This window comes from Lotus japonicus, chromosome 2 (assembly GCF_012489685.1).
Source record: "Lotus japonicus ecotype B-129 chromosome 2, LjGifu_v1.2".
NCBI lineage: Eukaryota > Viridiplantae > Streptophyta > Magnoliopsida > Fabales > Fabaceae > Lotus > Lotus japonicus.
Window position 1 is genome coordinate 19,969,884 of NC_080042.1, and position 14,272 is coordinate 19,984,155.

The window sequence follows — 14,272 nt, forward strand, 5'->3', positions numbered from 1 at the left end:
TTCATATAGGGCGAATCCATATGCATGCGTTTTATGTGGGGCGAATTCAGTGCTTTGGATTCGTGTTGGGTGGAGCGAATCCCACCCCCTTGCCACACAAGCTCCCAGCTGGCAAAAAACACATCATTCCTGTAAATTCGATTTTTTTTACCTTTTTTAGTAATTAATTTTTTTTTCCACATTATTCATATTTTTTTTCGTCATCTCACATGATTCATGCCTATCCCCCGAAGCCTAGAAATCCAGCTTGTAAGTTTCATTTGAGTGTAACACTTATGGAATAAAGAAAGTTCGGTAAAAGGAGAAATAAGGAGCAATAGCAACTTTTATGGATCTACTATGAATATAATTTATTTTAACTTTTTCAAATAAATATAAATTTAGAAAATAAAATTGACTGAAGCCAACTTTTATGTATCTACTTACTTAGTTTTTTAAGGTTAAATATGTTTGTATCCCTAACTTATACATCATACCCTAAAATAATTCTTCTCAAAAAGTTTCATAGTTTTCAGATTTTGGAAAAAAATTGTTTGATCGAAAATAATGTTTATGACATTAGAAAACATTTTTAAACTATTTTTTACCAAAGTTATCATTCAACGTGACAACTCTATTGAGAATTTAAGTGTGAGTAATTAGTCCCACATTGGAAGATAAAGATAAGTTTGAGTAGTTTATAAGTGTGAGTACCCATACACCTGTTGCCTTAAGGTTTTGGGTGAAAGATGTGGTGTCTAGTCCACTTATGATTTGCTTTTTAGAGCCCACTGTGGAGTTTGATCCTCTTGTTTTAAACCATCTCCTTTGTTTGGGTCTTTCTTTGGCCCAACAGTGGTATCAGAAACGATGATTGTTTGATCATGGGCTTGGGTCTCTGAGACTCAGCAGCACAAGTCTAGAATGACGACCTCTGAGGGGTTCTGGACGAGTACAAGCCCAACTTTCATTTGAGATTGACTCACACTTGAGGGGGAGAATGTTGTGTATCAAGTGTGAGTACGTCCCACATTGGAAGATAATGATAAGTTTGAGTGGTTTATAAGTGTGAGGACCCATACACTCATTGCCTTAAGGTTTTTAGTGAAAGATGTGATGTCTGGTCCACTTATGGTTTGCTCTTTAGCCCAATGTGGAGTTTTATCCCATTGTTTTAAACAATTTCCTTTGTTTAGGTCTTTCTTTGGCCCAACAAATTCTAGTCAGATATAGATGACTACGAGTAACTTTCACATCAGTTTTAGTCATTTAAAATTTTCTTTTATCAAATCTAGTCATTCTCTTATTTTCCCTTTCTTCCTCTTCTCACTCTAAAGATGGCGTCTTCTGCATCGAAAACCTAGGCAAGACCTTTTATTATCAATTGTGCGAATTGGAGCCCTAGGTTTTCATTTTAGGGTTTTTCTATTTGTTATCCCAAGTCTTGATCACACGAGGGGCACATGCGTCGGCCAAGTCATCACTCTCTCCCGACTTTGGGTATGATATCCTTCTCTTCTCCTTCCATTAAAAAGACTAGTTTCTAACAGAGGTACAAAAGTACCAACACAGGTTGACTCGGTCGATAAGTTATAACATTTTTCCATAAAAAATTGTGTGTTTACTTTTCACCGCAGATGTAAGGACCGTGTAGATGGACAATCTATAATTACCATTATTGATAACCTATAGTTTCGAAGTGCCTCACCAGTAGTGGTGGCCGGACACAGTCTCAACTTTTATACATCTATAATGAAGATGGTTTTTTTTTTTTGAATAGCAATGAAGATGGTTAGTTAGATTTGTTTTAATAACAGAACTAAACTAAGTTACTTAGATTTATAAAAAGATTCGGAGGAAGTATAAATGAGAAAAAGATTCCCGTAGTACATTATTTATCAATTTTTGTTGGGTCTTCAATCGAATGATAGTAGTTGCAGCAGACTTCTTCCTCTTGTAACCAAGAAATAAAATAAAATTGCAACAGACTCCATTTGCATTTGCATCCCTTTACCATCTTCACCTTCATCTTTTTCACTACAAAACACAAAATAATCTAAAAAAGCAGAACAAAAAGACTGCGTGAGTCTGTCTCACTCTCAGCTTTTTCAAGAATCAATTATCCAAACAAACAACCTCTCTCTCTCTCTCTCTCTCTCTCTGCATCGCCGCGCTGTCAAACTTCGACGGCGATTCCAGAATATTCCAAACGCTATGTTCCATCACCGTCCAGATCAAGGTAATTTGAGTTTGGATATAAAATTGATTTTGATTTAAAGTGTCTCTGAAAAGTTACCTTCATTTTCATGATCCAATTGAGTTTGTTTGATTGCTGACAAAATCAACTTTAATTTAAAATAATCAAACACATGAACTTTTCGTAAAATCACGTTTTGAAAAAATCAAAGTAAACGTGATTCTGCGATTGTGATTTCACGTTTTCTGCAATGTTGTTTCGTTTTTCGCAAATCATTGCTGATGATGTTGTTCTCTCTGTGTTGGTGAATCAGGGGAAGATGATTTATTGCACTTGATAAGCATCGAAATCGAAATGTGAATGTGTAGAAATTGAATTGCTATTGTTAGGGTAATTTAATTTAATTTTATATTTTTTTTCCTTGTACCGTTGAATGTGATTTTGTCTTGTTTTGGTGTTTGGACAACAACCCAAGTTGCCGTGTGTTGATTGTGTTTGAAGATCTATGGCGGCGCGCAATAGGCTTTTATTTTTACTTCTGTATTTATGATGATTACTTAAAGAGGTTGTATTTGTTTTCAGTCGGTGGGTTTTGTTTGTATGAATTGAATTGGTCTTGTTGGTTTGTTTCAGAATTTGCTTGGAAATTAGGAAACTTCAACCTTACAGAAGCTAACTTTATCCATATATAGCATCTGGAATTAGTTTGTGTTCATATTTGCTATCTGGGTATTTCATTTTGTGAAGCATTTTTGGGAAGGAGATAAGAGGGAGATATATAGAAATTTAGTAAAAAAATTGTTGGTTGTTATTTTGGTTTTTTCAGAGAATTGAGTTGATGGGGGGTCAAAGTTCTAAGGAGGATAATAATTTGAGGCAGAATTCATCTCTGCGTTCGAGTGCCTCTCGTTCTTCTTGGAGTCCATATCCTGACCCGCATTCGGGTTATGGTCAAGGGGGTTATTCCTATGACCCACAACAGCCGCCTTCTTATCCTACACAAGACTATTATGCTCCCCCACCTCCTCCTCAAAACTATGGCTATGAACCTCATGCTAGTGGTAGGGTGACTGGCCGTGATGATAAGAGGAGGTTAGAGAGGAAGTACTCGAGAATCGCTGATAATTACAACTCCATAGATGAGGTAAGAGTCCAAGAGATGCTCTGCATGTAACTTCTGTTGTTGTTGTGTTTATCTTTAGCTTATCATGAAATTAACCCCTGCATAGATATTTTTTATCCTTCCGGAAATTGAATTACTTTTCATCACCTTTAGAGCTATGCATTTTTCTACTTTTATTTTCTTTTGATAGGCATGAGTTTGATGAAAATAATATGGTCTTGCAATCTATATATTCTTTTCTCACTGATGGCTTCTACTTATTCATCTCTACGTTTCAGAAAAACTTTGGATTCTTTGTGATTATTTTAATTCTTAACATTCTAGTTTTTTCGTTCATATATTTAATTACAGGTGACTGAGGCTCTTGCACGTGCAGGCCTTGAGTCTTCCAATCTTATTCTTGGTATTGATTGCACTAAGAGCAATGAGTGGACAGGTTAGACATAGTTATATGTTTGTAATTTTTTAAACCAAAGTTGAAATACATGCAGTGTTGTTGTGAAATATATGCTGAGCTATGTTGCTTTCAGGAAAGCATTCATTTAACAGACAAAGCTTGCATCACATTGGGAATGTTCCGAATCCATATGAACAAGCAATATCCATTATTGGGAAAACCATGGCTGCATTTGATGAGGATAACTTGATTCCTTGTTTTGGATTTGGCGATGGTATCTTTTTCTACGTTCTCACACTTGTACATTATAGAATTTTGGTTTGTAGTTTACATGTGCTAATGGGCATTACTGTGGTATCATTGCAGCATCAACGCATGATCAAGATGTCTTCAGTTTCTATCCAGATGAAAGATTTTGCAATGGATTTGAAGAAGTGCTGAGTCGGTACAGGGAAATTATTCCTAATATTCGACTTGCAGGTTATAAATCTACTACTTGTCTTGCTGTTTTCATGGGAACTCTTCTTATTTCTGCCATAGATATTGTAATATTGAGCTAACAAAACTTACGGTTTTATGTCAGGCCCTACTTCATTTGCACCAATCATTGAAATGGCCATGACAATTGTTGAGCAGAGTGGAGGCCAATATCATGTTTTGGTGATAGTTGCAGATGGCCAGGTATTCTGTTCTTCATCCAATTTGCACGGAATTGACTCTGAAATCTGAATGTATCAGATAGAGTACAAAATTCTCATCTGTGACTGAGTTCCCCACCCCTTTATCCTTTCATATTTTTAACATTCTGGGTCGAACTCAGTAACTCGGGTTTTTAAGACTCAATTGCTTCATATCTTACCAAGATCAAACTGCAGTTACAAAAAAATACTACTTAAGTAGTTATTGTGGAGGAGAAGGAACCGAACTTGAAGATGTTTCTAAAACACTATTGTTATTTGCTTTGGCATTTAATGTTTTATTCATGGTATTTAAGAATCTTGTAACCATCATCATACACCCACATATACAAATCTCTAATAATCCTTTCCTTCCACCAATTTCCATTTTTATTTTTAATGTTGTAAGAAGACATTCCCATTCTAAGGGATGAACTCGGTTAGAAGCTAGCTAATGGCATTTTTTAGTGTCTGAGCTTTATAGTTTACTGACTCCTGGGCATGTTTTGAAAGATAGTGTGTCCAAACAAAATTTTCTATTTATTTTCTAAAACATTATGAAAAAAATACAAACAGAATCAAATAGGGCTTGTGCCTGTGACAGATGGTATGCCACTTGCTCTCATCACAAAATGAATAGTTGGTGGAGTTCATGATATATTTTCTCCAAAGTTTTAACAATTGATACTTTGGGCTCCTGATTCTTCGTTTGTTTATTTTCTTGTGTTTTCCTGACTCTGTATGGTTTCAAAACTTCTGATTTTATATGTATGATTTTGTTTGGTGCAGGTAACAAGAAGTATTGACACTGAAAGTGGGAGGCTAAGTCCACAGGAGCAAAAGACTGTTGATGCTATTGTTGAGGCCAGGTGATTATTATGTTGTATGGTTTTGCTCAACAGTGTTTTATTTGTACGAATACATATCTTACTTAGCTGCTTTGTCACAGTAAATTTCCTCTTTCAATCATATTGGTTGGTGTTGGAGATGGACCTTGGGACATGATGAGAGAGTTTGATGATAATATCCCCTCTCGGGCCTTTGATAATTTCCAGGTAAGAAGATGCATACAAAATATTGAGTACTTTTTAAAATGTTCTAAATAATTGGAATTCATCCACTGATTTATTGTGGGGTTCTCTTTGTGCTTCTTTAGTTTGTAAATTTCACGGAAATTATGTCAAAGAACATCCCTGCTTCACGAAAAGAAGCAGCATTTGCTCTTTCAGCATTGATGGAAATTCCTTCTCAATATAAAGCAGCAATCGAGCTTAATCTACTGGGGTAAATTTGTGATTCTTTACCTTCGGTATCATCCTTTTTTTAGAAAAAAATTCGAGTTCTTCTTGAGACAATTTTGGTTGCTGATTGTGCTTACTGCTTATTACTCTCAAACAGTAGTCGGAATGCTACTGCTCCCCAGAGAGTTGCCCTCCCAACTCCTTCATATGGTGCAACATCTATGGGCGCTTCAAAACCTTTTGGTTCAGCGTCTTTTGGCCCTTCAAAACCTTTTGGTTCAGAATCTTTTGGCACTTCAAAACCTTCTCATGCGACTAGCTTTGAGCCCAGTGTCCCTTCTTTCAATGACAATAGCAGTGTAGTTGGCACAGCTCCTCCGGCTCCAAGTTCTGCTTATGATAATCAGGTACGACCTGCAAAATTTTTATAATAGAAGTGTGTCATGTTCTTAATCATGTCTTTTAGGAAAATTCTTGGGTTTATGTGAATATATGTTATTTTTTCTTGTTCCTATCTAGCTTTTTTCAGCATTTCCTTCACATGCCTCAGTTAAGAAATTAGATTAGCTGTGTAACAAGCCAGCTACTTGGCCAAATGAGGATAGAGTCATGGCATCAATTACCTACTGCTAAATCTTGTTGCTTAGTTTCGTGGTCTTTTGCCGTTTTATATCTATAATTTAATGACTGAATAGTTGTCATAAATCCAGGTTGTAGTTTCATTATTTTAGTGTCTTGTTGCTTGCTGTGCATTTTTTATGCCTAGTGTAGGGACTGAATTTGAAATGATTCTTGTTATTAATTTATTATAGAAGATTGGCGTACCTTATAATTAAACTTAATTGGTCTTGTGCAGCTTTGCCCTATATGTTTGACAAATTCAAAAGACATGGCTTTCGGATGTGGGCATCAGGTAAAAACAATATTTTCAATTCTTTCCAATTTTCTTGATGTGGACCTTAAGATAAGGAGAGTGCTTATGATATCTTTGTTTATGTTTACATGACAGACATGTTGTGAGTGTGGGCAAGATCTTCAGTCGTGTCCCATCTGTAGGAGCCCCATTAACACCAGAATAAAGCTTTACTAAGCGGGTTCTTTCCTTGGGGAGTAATTAATTTGTATGGTGTTGGCGAAAATTCTTTAAATTATTTTATCTGGTTTCATATAACATTTGATCAAATCTCTGTTTCTACAAATGAAAAGATGTACCTACAGCATGTAATCATTCCATGATTTTTTTTTCTTTTCCTCATTGCTTTTGGTTCATGACTGTAACGATTTGAAGAGTTACAGGCCTAGTGTGGTGTTTGTACAGTGTAAATGGATTATTTTGGTTTGATTTGTATTAATGAAAGCTTAGAGGTGACTTCCCAATAGAAGGAAGGGCGTGTTGTCTCAAAAAAAAATTAGGTGTAGTCTATGGCCCAGTTTGGAAGAGCTTATTTGAGCTTATCTGACAGCATAAGCTCTTATGCCAGTGTTTGGGAGAGCTTATGCAAACAGCTTATGGTCTGCCATAAGCTATTTTCAGCTTATTTTCATAAGCTACTCAGGATAGCTTATGAAAAACAGCTTATGCTTATACACAGCTTATTTTTAATTTATTTCAATAAATTTTTAAAAATAGCTTATGAATAAGCGCTTATGTCATAAGCGCTTATGACCATAAGCGCTTAATTAAGCTGTTTATCCAAACGGGGCCTATAGATGCTTGTTTGATTAATGATTCCCTTTTTTTTGTTGAAATTTGAAAATTATTTTAAGAACAATCTTTGCACCTTTGATAAGAACTAGGTAAAGCTGAATGTGGATTTTATTGAAACACTCTGGAAATTCCCTCCTTTTATCTAACTGCTAATATGGGACTGGGCAATCTTCCCAGCAGGTTACAACTAACAACTGACACACTAACACCTATTCAGGAGAGTCATAATTCTCTGCAGCTCTCTTAGGCTTCCTTCAGTAGACCTTCCTGCATCCTAGCTGCTGATTCCCAACTGTTCTAATAGCAACTGTACCAACACCTTAACATCCCCTAATAGTAGTTGGCCACACCAACAATTTCTGATCTTCACTGAACCTCAGGTAGTGGGTGAGGCTGTTAGTCCCCACCACCTTCTTTAAAAGAAAAATATGAAAGACTGGATGGACCTTGGTAGAAGGTTATTCCAGTCTATAGGTCACTTCCCCCACCCTAGAAAGCACCTTAAATGACCCATAAAACCTGAGCGTCAACTTGTCAGTCAACTTTGTAGGCCAAGGCTACCTTTGTTGAGGTTGTGATTTAAGAAAAACCCAAACTCACCCCCCCCCCTCACCTCAATCTCAACAGCATGGCGGTGTTTGTTAGTAGAAGCATGTATCAAATCCTGGGATTTAAGCAAATTGTCCCTCAAATCCGGCAACAACTCATCCCTGATGCTCATCATCTGATTTACCTCTTTCATGCGAGGAGGATCTTGGCCATATAAGGCCTTAAAAGGGGTAATTTTACTTGAAGCATTATAATTGGAATTGAACGAAAATTTTGCCCAAGCCAAGCATATACACTACTTCTTAGGTCGTGTACCAGTTAAACACCGCAAATAAGCCTCTGAACCCCTATTAACCACTTTAGTTTTCCTATTCGATTGAAGATAATAGGCTCAGCTAAGTTTCTGTTCAGTCCCTGTAATTGAAAAGAATTTTCCAAAAATTACTCGGGAAAATGAAATCTCAAGTGGAGACAATAGTGCAAGGAAAGCCATATAACCTCATAATTTCCTGCGCAAATATTGTTGCAACCTCACTAGCAGTGTATGGATGACTCATCTCAAAGGAAGAAAATGAGCCTAATGATGGTGTCCTTCCCCTTTGACGTTGGTAAAGCCCCTCACAAAATCCATAGATATCCAAATAGAAGTAGGAACTTGTAAAGGTTGCAGCAGGCCAGCAGGGGACGGAGTGGCATACTTGTTCCTTTGGCACACATCACAACCAACCACAAACTCCTTAATAAGTATTTTCATGTCCTCCCAATAAACTACATTGGCTACATTGGCAATCCTCTAAAATGCTTGAAAATAACCTGAATGTCCTCCCATGAGTGGAAAATGAAAATTCTTTCAAGATAATGAGAATTCTTGTAGAAGCCTTGGGTAATATCACAATGTAGTTTTAGAATAATTTATGATCCCTTAAAACATTTATGAGAAGTTGGATTCACTAACAAATCCTGAATAATGCTCTTCAATTTTTCATCTTGTTGGACCGATCTTGCCACTCTTCGAAATTCTGCATTTTTAAAATGGAAATGGAAGAATAACAGCTCGTTCTTGACGTGGTATCAAATGCTGAATTATCCTTCCCAGGTTTGTACTATACTTCAAAATCATAGCTGGACAGTGTAGTAATCCCCAATCTGTAATCTGTATGGAATTTCAAACTTTTTTCGTCAGTCGTCCTAGCAATGAAATGAGTGAAAATGCTTTCATTTTTTGATTGCTTTTACCACTGCCATCAATTATCTCTCATAAGCTGGCTTCCTTTGTTTCCTTTTTGATAAGGTGGAACTCTGAAAAGCTAGAGGTCTCCTTTCTTGCAACAAGATAACACCTAAACCAGTCCCTAAAAAATTTGGAATTGCCATTTTAGGAAGCAGGCAAAGTATTGAAACATCATCAAGTTTTTCGTAGAAGTCCTTCTGTTTCATTTTCTAAAATTTGATGAATGAAGTACATAGCGTTTATTGGTGTTTTATATTCCCACTGTCCCACATAGAATAAACTCATTCCATTAAAGATTGTGACAAATGCCTTCTTTGGCACTGCAAAGATTCCTATGGATTATAACCGACATAATGCAAGTTCAATACACAAAGTGCGCCTATTTTGAGGAGAAAACCAGTACGACCTCTTTTATAAGGGGAAAACTTAGATGCAGCTCATGTACTGTTATTACTGTTCTCCAACCAAAATATAACACTTTGACATTTTTTCCATGTCATCATCCTTAATCATCTTTCCCCTTTCCCCTTCACCTATGCGCCCCTTTTCCCCTTAACTTCTGCGCACAGGAATTTTAATTTGATGGAGAAAAACCCATGTTTATGGAGCTGGTGATACAATTTCACCAGTTGTAGTGACAATTGCCATTATTTGAGGATCCACCCTCTATATCCCGCTGCAGCAAAGCTAATCTTAGTTTTCATGGAGCTAGATTTTTCATGTGCACTCCCAAAGTAAATACCTAATTTTGTGGATGTGCCTTCTCCTCACTGTTCTAATCTCCAGTGTCCCGTTATTGGTCATGTATGGGTGTGGGAGTTGAGTAATTTTGAGAACCATGAACTGAGGTTGGGTGTAGAGATTTGTACAAACGAGTCATGGTGGTGCGGTTTAAAGAGACGGAACAACCGAAGGTGGGTGGTGGTGGTTGTCTCATCATGGGGTGATGGATGGTTGCGAGAATCACATAGAAGTATGAGAGGACTGGAGAGCAGAGCCATGATCAGTTATGGTAACCAAATGGAGAACAGAGTCATGGTGGTCTGGGGTGAGAGAGACCGGAACAGCAGAGCGTGAGAACGAGGGAAAAAGAGTTGGTGTGACATGGAAAAAATGTCCAAGTGTTATATTTTGGTTGGAGAACAGTAATAACAGTACATAAGGTACTGCACCTAAGTTTTGCCCCTTTTATAAAACCTTAACATAAGGAGTCTAACCTATGAAAAATCTAATAATTAAGTTCCAAGTAGAAATAAATAGCGAAAAGTAATGGAAAAATAAATTTCATAGTAACAAAAAATATCACAAAATCATTTTGATTGCAAACAAAAAATGTTGACAACAGTTAACTCCTAGTGCAAAGTTGTCTAGATCCTCATACAAAGTCCGCCTCAACCTTCATTCAGGTTCAAGCCTTCCAAATCACCATTTGATGGAATCTGCAAGAAACCAAATATATATTAAATATTTAAGAGACATAACTATATAGTAAAAGACTACACATAAGATATCACAATTTATTTCTTAAAGAAAGCGGTAGTCTATTATATATTTAACAAGTAATTTCCTCTTATGTATAACCAAAACATTCCCGTCAAAAAAATAAAATAAAATAACCAAAACATTAGACAATGCACCAGCATGGTAATTCAATGTTAAATTAAATCTTTATGAAAAGTAAAGTAATATGATACAAAATAAATTTATACCCGGAATTGAAAACTTTCTATTGTAGCTCTTAATAGAGGGTCTCCAACTATCAACCTTAGCTCCTTTACAAAATCACCACGGGAAATCAGTTGTGCCTAATTTAGAATAGTTTATATATTAGATGCATTATATCAATAAAGATCTATATATGGGAAAGAATGGGAGCTATTGTACATACCTTGTAGAATTCATAATGTGCATTTATAAGACTTATATCACTAGGAGTAACCTTGTCAGTGATAGCAGCTATAAGCATTGAAAAAGGCAGCCAAGAAGATTTCGGAATTTTTTGGATGCTAACAATCCCATTTGATGCTATTCCCTAATATATTCCATAACAAAAGAAGTTCTTCATATAGGCACTAAAGATAATAAAAATGATTTAAAAACATAAGACAATTATAAAAAGCTCAAAGTCCCTACAAGTTGTGCATGAACACATGAATATGTTTATCAAAAAACCTCACATGAAGCACTAAAGGAAACAAGATGAGTTAGTAAAACAATGGTGACTTGAAGATGTACCCAATCACATAAAAAGATTATTACATGATCATATCCCTTAAAATTGGCATCATATTTGTTTGTTCAACCTAGAAATTCTTCCACAAGATAGACATATTAAGATAACCCCCTTTGACTTTTTAAGATAGAAAAACCACGTCATCTTTCTCACCAAGATAAACTAAAGCTAAGGAAATGATATTTAAAGTACAAGGTGAAAAGGTGAAAGCATTCTTACATAAAAACAACAATTAAAAAATTGGTATCAATATTATCTTTTATAAAGAAAAAACTTAGATAAACATAAGATGCAAAACTCATATATATGAAGTAACTTACATTATCCACTATAGAGGGTGATTGTAACAAGCCACCAGAACCATGACTAGATGAATTGACCCCAAAAGAATTAGCCCTATAAACATTATTCTCTCCCACATTTCCACAAAAATGGCCTGTAAGAAAACATCATATATATATTGGTGATAGAGAAGAAAACTTTTCTTGAAAGGAATAGTACTAAATATTTTAGCAATAAAAATGGTTGTTTGGTTGTTTCATTAAACCAGAGTGTTATCAATATGTTGAATATAAGAGAGCCCATATACAAGGAGATAACAATTTATCGATGGAGCCTTGTTTCCTAAGACCAGTTTTTAGAACTATTTTATCCAAAATGGAAACAATGAATCATAAATACCAGCTATTTTGTCTTTGATCAACCCATTGATAATTAATAATATAAATGCACAAACTATTTCTTCTAGGAAATCATATGTTAATAACATGTCATTGCAAACGCACATAGAAAGGGAACAATGTATAATACCTTCAAGATCACCGGAGACCTTAAAACTAACAACAAATTCAGGGTAGATGTGGGTGTTTATATTCACATTCCATACTGTGTAGTTTCTTGGACATTGAATGTCATCCACCCCATTATCATATTTAAAGTTGTTGGGTTGAAACTGACCATTGTTGGTGCTCGTGCTAGTGCAAGGTTGAAGAAGCTCCATCTTCCCCATTATTACACGACAAAGGACCAAGTGTCGAACACCATTTTCATCAGTATCATAATAGCGAGCACTATAAATATGGAACAAAAATTAGTATTAGTTTACAAAAGATCATGTTATTTTAAAAAATTGATCATATAAAAACTAACCTGGCATAAGGGCAAGTAACAGCTGCAAGATGAACACCAATTCCGTATGAGCATTTGGTTGCACGTAGTGGACAATGCCCAAGCCCATACTCCATCATTTTAGATAATTCTCCTTTATTAAAAGGAAGCCAAGCATATCGAACATTAGCATCCCCATGTAATTCTTTTATAATCTTAGCTTGCATCCGGAATAGCTCAAATCGCGCAGGCATTGATGAACCTGAGCAGCGGTATGTCTCAACTATCTCAAAATCAGTACTGCCAAAACTACTCATTCCATTACGAAACAACTCTTGTACATAATGTAGATCTATTTTTTCATGTACACATTCAGCACAAGAAGCAAAAAGTAACTCTTGATTTTTCTCAAAAGCTTCACCAACATAGTCACAATCCATTTTATTTTTCCTATTTCCAACTTTCACTCGAGTATACTTAACTAAAGCATTGGGCTCCCCAAACTCACTCAAGTTGGATTCAGTAACCCCCTTCACTTTGATTTGAATGTATAATTTCATACCCTCATATTTGCATAAATTATAGGATTCTTCATCCGAAGTAGCATATACTTCAGGGAAAAAGCATTTGCCTTCCTCATCAATCCAAGCAATGGGTTGTTGGAGACTAGTTCTCAAGTCCACCTGACACGTGTAAAAAATCTAGCATAAGATCTTGGTCATTTAACTTTATTTCCACAATTGCCTTTTTCATTTCAAAATCTTTGTTAACCAAGTCAACAACATATTCTGGGTATTCCAACCATTCACCATTATTGTAGCACATCATACTCTCAAGTCTTCCACTTCTCTTATAGTTTAAATAATACCTAAGATAGGATTTTCGACTCAAGTTTTTGACATCGCTACTTGGTGTTATTGCAAAAGGTGGTTGTTGAAATATCGTTGGTCGCAAAGCTCCCTTAAGATGTGCAGCACATTGGGTAGCTGGACTTTTCTTCAGTGCAGTTTTAGCTTCCATTTATGTGTACTAGATTGATATCTATAAACACATACAATTATAAAATGTCAGGCGCAACAATCAAATAGAACCGTAGACCTAGAGAAGGTTAAAGAACATTGTGGCAGTGATGGTGAATTCAAAGAGATCGAGAATATTTTATAGTCCCTAGATACTTAAACTTTTTAGAACATTGGACTAATATATATGATCATGTATAAAGTTGACACTATAGGTAAGACCGTAAGAGGATTTAATTAATAAAATAATTTCTTGTATCACAAACCGAGTAATCTGAAGCATTTACACTGACAAAATATTTCAAAAGCACATCTCAAAAACAATTTGATAAAACAAAATTTACAACTTGTAAAATAAACAAACTGATGAGTATTCAATATCATGCCATTAGTATGTTAGCTTTAAATTTTAAAGACTTAAATAAGAAGAATTTCAATCAAAATTAAAAGATAATGTCATTTAATTTCATTTTTAGTAAATTTCGTGCATCAAACATTTTTAACTATTTAATACTATTTGGTCTTCATGAGGCCAAATATAACAAAACCCCAAGAAAATACAAGTTGGAGGATATGAAAAATTGATAACACCAAAGACATATATACAGTATATTTCTTAACTGATTGTTTGTTTGTGCAGAATAATAAGGGAGGAAAAGAGAGGGAGAGAAACCGATCGAAAAATTAGTTTCTTCCATTTGTTTGAGTAGCGTAACCCACCAATTTTTTTCGTCCCTAACATGAAAAGAAAATTGCTTGAGAAAGCAAATTTTTTTAAAACAAATATGCCCTTAATTATTTCAGTCTACGT

General features: G+C 35.5%; 2 protein-coding genes across 3 annotated transcripts; one reads left to right on the forward strand and one right to left on the reverse strand.

Annotated features, from left to right (window-relative positions):
* Positions 1-1,866: 1,866 nt before the first annotated feature.
* LOC130737753 (E3 ubiquitin-protein ligase RGLG2-like) lies at positions 1,867-6,996 on the forward strand. Of its 2 annotated transcripts, XM_057589603.1 has the most exons (13): positions 1,867-2,218; positions 2,490-2,566; positions 3,003-3,320; positions 3,651-3,735; positions 3,830-3,970; positions 4,063-4,176; positions 4,280-4,377; positions 5,163-5,242; positions 5,323-5,428; positions 5,530-5,657; positions 5,772-6,021; positions 6,471-6,527; positions 6,624-6,996. In XM_057589603.1, exons 3-13 carry the CDS (start codon positions 3,015-3,017, stop codon positions 6,702-6,704), a joined length of 1,446 nt encoding a protein of 481 aa, XP_057445586.1. In that variant the 5' UTR covers positions 1,867-2,218; positions 2,490-2,566; positions 3,003-3,014; the 3' UTR covers positions 6,705-6,996. The 2 variants fall into 2 exon arrangements, with proteins under 2 accessions (XP_057445586.1, XP_057445585.1); XM_057589602.1 differs by lacking the exon at positions 2,490-2,566 and having other exon boundaries at positions 1,868-2,218.
* Positions 6,997-10,493: 3,497 nt separating this feature from the next.
* On the reverse strand, positions 10,494-13,462 carry LOC130736196 (inactive poly [ADP-ribose] polymerase RCD1-like). Its single transcript, XM_057588041.1, has 7 exons — positions 13,187-13,462; positions 12,485-13,125; positions 12,146-12,405; positions 11,656-11,771; positions 10,991-11,134; positions 10,812-10,907; positions 10,494-10,541 (listed from the first exon to the last, which is right to left on the reverse strand). The coding sequence occupies exons 1-7, from the start codon at positions 13,460-13,462 to the stop codon at positions 10,494-10,496; spliced, it is 1,581 nt and encodes a 526-aa protein (XP_057444024.1).
* Between the last annotated feature and the right edge of the window lie 810 nt (positions 13,463-14,272).